The following is a 7,866-nucleotide window of genomic DNA, read 5'->3' as shown; positions in this document are numbered from 1 at the left end:
GGGAAAATTTTAAAAGGTTATGTTTATATACAGCGCTCCTAATTCAAGTAACTTGACCGTCTGCGGAAATAAGGCAGATGTGTTGAGAAATGGTGAAGGGTGGTGCTAACTTTGGGGGAACCAATACTTAGGAAAGGCTCAGAGGAAGTGAAGGTCAAGAACAAGGTGGGACAGTACTTACTGAGGGGTTAATAAGTTGGAGGAGGCCAGTATTGGTTAGAAGCAGGTTTCTTGGGGTCTCTTAGACTACTTTGGGAGTAAAAAAAGTAGCAATAGAGACAGGAGTCACCGGATGTCAGAGGGTGGCAATGGCAAAAGAAGAGGCACCAAGGCAAATTTCTTGGGTTGAGCTTCATTTGTGCTGCCTAATGCTTTTAAAAATGCAAGTCTAGGCAGGATGACCTCTGGCTTCCTTCTTGAATATTTTAATAAAAAGGCAGTATCATAGCCCCAAGCAGGAGCGTGATTTACAGCCATTTCAGTTTATTGCCTTTAACCCCAAATTTGCCACTTTGCTGACATCTTGCTCACCACCTTCTCAGTAATACAAAGACTCTAACACATACGCAGATAAAGGATTATGCTGCTGAGTCACATGAAATACCTCCCAAAACATCTAAACTCCCAAAGCTTGGAACCCAACAAGTCTAACTCTTTCATCAGTGCTATGCAAAGTCAACCACTTTATAATCCTTGTCACTTTCTTCAAATTCCCCTTTCTGCTCTTTTTACTTTGGTCTAGGGGCATCTTCTTCTGGATTAAGTACCTCTCATTTTCAGTTTCTGCAAACTTCAGGAGACAAAAAGCAGTATCAGATGGTTTCTAGGGTCTTCCTGAAATATAGCGAAATGATGCATTTTTACATAGAAAACTACATCACAAATTTCCCGACAACCTAATACTTGGAAAAAAATAAGTCATGACAACCTGTGATTTAATTAAGGACTTAAAGTAGTATTTTCATTTGAAAGAAGACTAAGCAGCAAAGGGCAGTAGAAAAGGAAAAAGAAATAATGATGGAATTACAGTCCTGGTATTCTGAAGGTGCAGGACAAACATATTTGTATTGTGGCTGGCCTTTCCAGTCTGTCTCAAATCACAGTGTCCTTTGTTACTGTTCCATTAGTCCTGTGCTCATTCATGGGCCTTTGAAAGTTTTTGTTTTTAAAGGATTCCATTATCTAAGACCGAACATTCTGTAATTTTTCTCTTCTACATATTTGCTTTTATTTTTAACCTCCTGATGGACAGGTAAAGAGCCTATATGTTATATTCACTATTGAGTCTCCATTGCCTACAAAGGGCTTCAGTAAACATTTACTTGATTAACATTGCTCAATATGCATTTAATGGATTAATGAATGAATGAATGAGTAATCAGAACTAGAATAGTCTAGTTTCTACATGTCATTAGAACATCTATCATTCAATTGCATTATTAGGTTAAGTTTTAACAAACTAGTCAGCCCTATCCTCAATGAGTTGATAACTACTACAAAAAAAAAGCTTTTAGGATGTTATCGTTTTTAAAAGAATACACCTAAAATACATGGTGGTATAAAGGAAATTCTTACTAGAGCCAATTATTTTGCCTAGACTTATTGTTTATTCTGGCCCTCCATTAGGTAAAGTTTAGCATATCATGAGTTTGCACTATACGTAAATGGATTTAAAGATTTTTTGTTTTACTGATTTTTTTGTTTTATTTCAGCAAACTTCAGAAGACAAAGAGGGATATCAGATGGCTTCAAGGAGTGACTGGTGAATGGTTTGAAGAAATTCAAAGAAAAAAGTTTTGCAATGAAACAGATGTTAGCCAGATGTTAAAACCACCACTCACATATAGGCTAACAAAGGAGATGGCAAAAAATGGTGAGAAAAAAAAATTTAGATCTTTTTTTCTTGTGGTATAATATTGTAAAGGCTCAATGGCTCTCCAATTTAACCAACCCATGTTTATGACAATTTTAAAGTCATAAAGCACAAAAAACAGCATACAACATACACTAAAAAGAGTGAACTGTAATTTTACTTAAAAATGTCTTGAGAGGGAAAGTATATATTTAGAATCAAGCAAGATAGTATAGTAGTTAGAAACATAGACATTAATGTGAGACCAGCAGTTAGCGTAATGGCTATGTCGCTGGACTCCCACGTAGTCGACCACGGTTCAAGTCCCGGACCCGGTGGCTTAAACTCATGCCAGGCATGTGTGCGTGCGTGCCCAAGATCCTGAGAGGAGAATGGAGGACAAGGGATTGCAGCGAGGCCATCCCCCTTGGGGGGTGATTTCTCGCTTTCTTGTCTCTCTGTCTCTCTCTGTCTGGCAAGCGCACGCGCCCTATAGCGAAAACCTCTCCAAAATAAAAAATATATATAGAGACATTAATGTAAAAAAGAGACCCAGATTTGGGCCAGATAGTGGCACAACAGTGAATAATGCTCTGGGAGGCTCACCCACATGGGAAAACTCCTCATATATTACACATATATGTTACATGTATAGACATATAAAAGCATATATATAGCAAAGAGGGGGTCTTCAAAAAGTTCTTTGGGGGATCAGCGGATGGTGTAATGGTTATGTCACTGGATTTCCACATAGTCAGTCGAGTCCTAGGCCCAGTGACTTAAAACACACCAGGCACTTCTGCGTGCGTGCCCAAAATCCTGAGAAAAGAATGAAGGAGAAGGGATTGCAGTGTGGCCATCCCCCTCGGGGGTGATTTCTCGCTTTCTGTCTCTCTCTGTCTCTCTGGTAAGCACATGCACCCTGTAGCAAAAATATCTCTTAAAAATTTTTTGAAGGAAACCAGCAGTTAGCGTAATGGCTATGTCGCTGGACTCCCACGTAGTCGATCGCGGTTCGCGTCCCAGACCCGGTGGCTTGAAACTCACGCCAGGCGCGTGTGCGTGCATGTCCATGATCCCGAGAGGAGAATGGAGGAGAAGGGATTGCGGCGTGACCATCCCCCCTGGGGGGTGATTTCTCGCTTTCTGTCTCTATGTCTCTCTCTGTCTGTTTGGTGAGTGCACGTGCCCTATAGCGAAAATCTCTCTCAAAAAAAAAAATTTTTTTTTGAAAAATTCATGTTATGAAAAAATTATGCATGTACTTTACAGTATTCACACAAAAATAAACTTGGACTATATTTCCATTTTTACACAAACTTCATGATCTCTTTGTATATTTACATAGTAATTGACTTTGGAAAGGAATAAAGAACCACTTAAATTAGTTTAATTTCCGTTTCCTTTCTTTAGTATAAAAAGTACCTATCATCATGGCTTTAAAATAAAGTTTTCTGAAGGACAGAATGTTTAAGCAACATGAGAATTAGACAGGGCCCCTGACTTCCTAGCTTTTTTGATAGTCACAAAGAAGACATGTTGACAGTTTCACACAGTGAGAGGAGAGGAACATGGTATGGAACATCTGAAAGGACATACAAGATACACTCCCTACTAATTCTGAGAGTTTTCTCATTTCTGCAAAACCATCAGAGACATCAGACTCTGAGAGGCAGTTCTGACTCTCCTTAATTCTTGATATCTTCGTATGAGGATGACTGTTCTTTTTCTAGACTGCATAGGAAGAAAGGGAAGCAAATGTTCTTTCAGGTATATTTACCTGGAAATTAATTAATGATGCAAAATTTTTACAATGTTTTTTTGATCCCATAGAATTACAAACATCAAGATCTAAAAATTTAACTAATCAAAAAAAAACATCTATTGCTTCTCGGCTGAGCTTCAGATCATCATTTGCCTCCCTGTTCTCATTCAGAAAATCAGGAAAGGAAACTTTAAAGCTGCAATCACTGGAACAGAAAGGGTAAGTTAAACTCAGGTCATGTGACAGCCCATTAGTCAAATGGGCTGGCTGATAACAAAGCCAATAGCCTGTTTTGTGTTCAGAATGTTTAATGTTTGTTCTAAGAATTTCTATTCAGATCATAACAAAGGAAACAGGACCTAGTTCACATAATAACGAAGTTCTCAGGAAACTATTGAAACTTGGCTTACTTGAAATCCAACTCCTGACCAGCTGCTGAGGTCTCTGCTGGTGTGCTTGGTGAATGATGGATTAAACGCTGGAAAATAGTTTTGAGAGCATAATCTATGCCTTGGCTGGGACGATATATTCCATTTAAAATTACTCTTTCTTTGGGGCGTATGTGTGTGTGGTCATAAGGAAAGTTGCAGTGTAAAGACTAGGTGAGAGTAAATATGAAATCAGCAGAGTAAAGAAAAACATTTCTGAAACAGAAAAAATTTATCTACTGTAACCAGATGTATTGAGGAGAGCTGTTTCCACGTGGTTGCCCAGAATTTAAATAAGAGGAGAGGGAGGAGAAGCTTTTGGATCAGTGGAAGGCATAGTTCCAGGAGATTCTCAGTTCAGAACTGTGTAAATCAGTTCATCTTGACTCACTGGGTTGCTGGATTGTTTTGCGAAAAACAGGCAAGGCTGTGCTTACATGCAATTGAGCTGACTGCTAAATATTTTCAGCGTGTCTTCCTGGTTGCAAAGCTTCCCACCCTCTTAAGGTGTTGGCTTGGCACGTGATTTGTTCCGTGACCCATCAAACCATTAAGAGTGCGTTGCAGCAGCGCTAAATAAAAGCTGTTGGAGGTCACTGTCGCTGACAAACAATAGGTAACAAGCAGCTGGTGGGACCTGTGATGAGGGCACTGTCCTCCCTTCTTGTGTGGATGGAAAGCTTTTTATTTCCAGCTCTCACCTGACGCTCTTTTTTGTCTAATGAAATAAAGAAGAGCTGAACAAAATGTAGATTTATGTGACTATCTCTACTGCAGTCATTTGCAAGGAAATACTCTTCGAATGGGTGAGTTGCTTTTCTTTGTAAAAATGTTTGCGACACTGATAAATATTTCCTGCTAGGAAATATTTCTTTTAAAGCAAAAGGAAATATTCCCAGTGTGTGGTAATAGCTAGAAATTGTGATAGAATTTGTACTTTAGGTGATTGTCTTAAGACAGGGTTTTATATAGCTGAACAATGTAACATTTGTAAACTGGGAAAAGTGGAGAAACCTGTTAACTCTATGGGCAAGTTATTGCTAAGCTCATAGTGCAAGTTACTGCAAAAGTGGGTCAAAGAAGATAAAAGATCTATAATTTTATTCTGGGTGTCATGTGTTTTAGTTCTAGACCAAACTGGAGGGAAAAAAAAAAAACTGGAACATTTGCAAAATTTTAGGAAAGTCCTTCTCAGGTACCAAAATGACTTGTAGCTCTCTTTTAACCACAGGAACTCACATTTAACACAGCACACAGAAATAGAACAGATTTCATCATTTAAGTTTATGTGTATATGTTTAACAGCTTTCAGAATTTGACATCTTTAAATACATTTTACTTTAAAAATTTAAGTAGGAACATTTATATTAAATTGATATTGATAAATAGGTATTAATTCTGTTGGTGCAGAATGTGATGACAACCCTGGTTTTTTGCCCCTAAGAAATTTCAGAAGATAAAATGTAAAAACATGCCCTTTTAATTTTTTTATATTTGAATATAACCTAAATATGTGGATATTAATCCTAAATGTGGAGGAGGAAGTATTTTTATGAGGAGTGCTATAGTTTGGCAGATAATATAAATTGTGTATCATACATTCCTAGGGGCTCTATCATCTCAGGTAGAACCTAACTTTCTTAGGCAGTTTTGATCTTCCAAAATCAACCTTAAAAATACAGATCCTGATTCAAGAGCTCCTCCTAGCATATGAACACACAGGGAGGGACTGACAAAGGGCCCCAGGGAACACAGTCATCCTGCGCCAGGCAGCCATCAAGTTTGTCAGGCAGCCATCAGGTTTCCACTTGCTGAGGCCATTAGGGGCTTGACTTTGTCACAGTTGGTCCTCTGGAGACCAAGTCAGCAAAACAATTTAGAGGCTTCTGCAAATCAGAGAAAATGAACCAATCCCTTTATTGCAAAAACAGCTCTGAAATATTTGATTATCAGAAAAGTATTTTTCCTCTTTTCTAAAAAAAAATTTTTTTTTTAATTTTTTGGAAAAAAAAATTTTTTTTTTTTAAATTTGCCAAAGGGCACAGGCACTTCTCAGAGAAAGACAGAAAGAGAGAGAAAGTGAGAACCTCCTACCCCATGGGGGATTTCATATCACAAGCCCTTCTGCTCCATTCTCCTTTCAGGATTTTGGGCACACACATGCCCAGTGTGTTTTTCAAGCCAATCGGAGTCTGGGGCTTAAACCACATAGTCATCCATGTGTGATCCAGCCAATTTAGCTATCGTGCCACAGGCCGGTCCCTGGAATTATTAGTTTTTTTTTTTTAAGTTTATTTATTTCTTCCTTCTATGAGCAAGTGAGTGAGTGAGCGAGAGAGAGACAGAATCCCTTACAGGATCTTGAAGCCATGATGCACTTCTAGCTCTAGCCAGCCTTGGATTATGGCCACCCATGTGACCAGCTTTACTCAGGGAAGTCTATGGATATGAATCTAGCTGTGCTACCGCCTGGCCCAAACAGTTCATGTTTCATTTATTGCTAGCTAATAAATTCAAGATAAATATGCATATATTGCACGTAGCTTTCCCCTTAACATTTTCCTATAAATCATATTTCCTCCTGTCTTATTATGAGGTATCTAGAGCGCATGCCATATGATGCTCAGCCACCAACACCACCCCCTAGAACTTCAGTAACATCATCATCTCACAGATTCCTCCCAAATAGTGCAGTAAGTATCCAGCAATGTATATGATGAGCTTATACATCCATATTCCTGGCTGCAAAAGGAAATCTAGGTTGTTCCTTTTTTTTTTTTTTCCACGTTTATTTCTTCTATGAGGTAGAGAGTGAGAGTCAAGTTCCCCAACAGGGTCTCCACGTGGCAATGCATTCCCATTTTGTCAGTCAGGATTATGGACATGCACATACCCAGGATGCTCAGGCAGGCCTGGGATGTGAAACTAGGACATTTCCCATGCAGTCCAGTTACATGAGAGCGGGGCCACCCCGGCCCCGACAGTTACTCCTTTCTTATCCCAGACCCCCAGTTATTCCAGTGATACCCTCCCATTGTGAATAGGTGATGTTCTTTGCCTCTCTCTGTTCCATGCTTCAGCACATCCACAATGAAGTTGCTCCCTCAAGGGGACACCTTCTCAAAGCTGTCCAGCCATACACATATGCTGCCAGTTGGTTTGAGGGATGTGAATTTTCCCCCTCCTTTTTCCATTGTGGGAGTCCCAAGGTCTAGGGCAAAGTGAAAGTAGAAGGGAACTGGTTCATAAGGCTCATGAGTAACATGTACAATTAAACATCAGATCGCATATTTCCTTGGAGGAACAGCACAGTGCCTAGCATATAGTGACTTCTCACTTCATGGCTGTGACTGAAGTGACAACTATACTCTTGGAGTGAGTGTCAGTCCATTGCCCTGTTCCTTCAGGATGTTTTTATTCCCTTCAGATGCAATGAGCTTTAGTGGATCCACCTAGCTGTTCTTTAGACATGCCCAAATTTGCCTAATCCATAGGGCGTATACATTTTAGGCAGTGCAGCTTCCACCTCTGTTACATAAGCAAAAGAGTCAAATACTACATTGGAAAGTTTAAAAAGGCATATTTTCCCCCTGGATTCTGTCTCTCTCTGCCCCCTCCCTCCCCCTACTCTAAATGTCCAACCGTGTCCTCTTCCCTCCCCTAGTCAAGTGCCTATTTCTGCATTGGAGAACAAGAAAGGCACCTAGACTAAAGGAGTCATCAGAATAAGTAAAATCGTTCTTTGGAAATGATTCTGTGATCCCAGGTGTGGGGTCTTGAACATTCTAAAGGAACAGAAAGAGATATAGAGATAGGGAAAG

At 39.5% G+C, this 7,866-nt stretch overlaps 1 protein-coding gene across 2 annotated transcripts in view; it reads left to right on the top strand.

Moving 5' to 3' along the window:
* Window positions 1-7,866, top strand: part of EXPH5 (exophilin 5) — a 92,651-nt gene that overhangs the window by 53,030 nt on the left and 31,755 nt on the right. For both annotated transcript variants that reach the window (XM_006150961.3, XM_006150960.3), the window contains exons 2-3: window positions 1,713-1,873; window positions 3,686-3,836. In XM_006150961.3, the coding sequence (XP_006151023.1) occupies window positions 1,713-1,873; window positions 3,686-3,836 (312 nt within the window). The remainder of the gene's footprint in view (window positions 1-1,712; window positions 1,874-3,685; window positions 3,837-7,866) is intronic.

This window comes from Tupaia chinensis, unplaced genomic scaffold, assembly GCF_000334495.1.
Source record: "Tupaia chinensis unplaced genomic scaffold, TupChi_1.0 Scaffold000311_2, whole genome shotgun sequence".
Lineage (NCBI taxonomy): Eukaryota > Metazoa > Chordata > Mammalia > Scandentia > Tupaiidae > Tupaia > Tupaia belangeri.
Note: the sequence above shows the minus strand (reverse complement) of the source record. Positions and strands in the feature narration are given on the sequence as shown.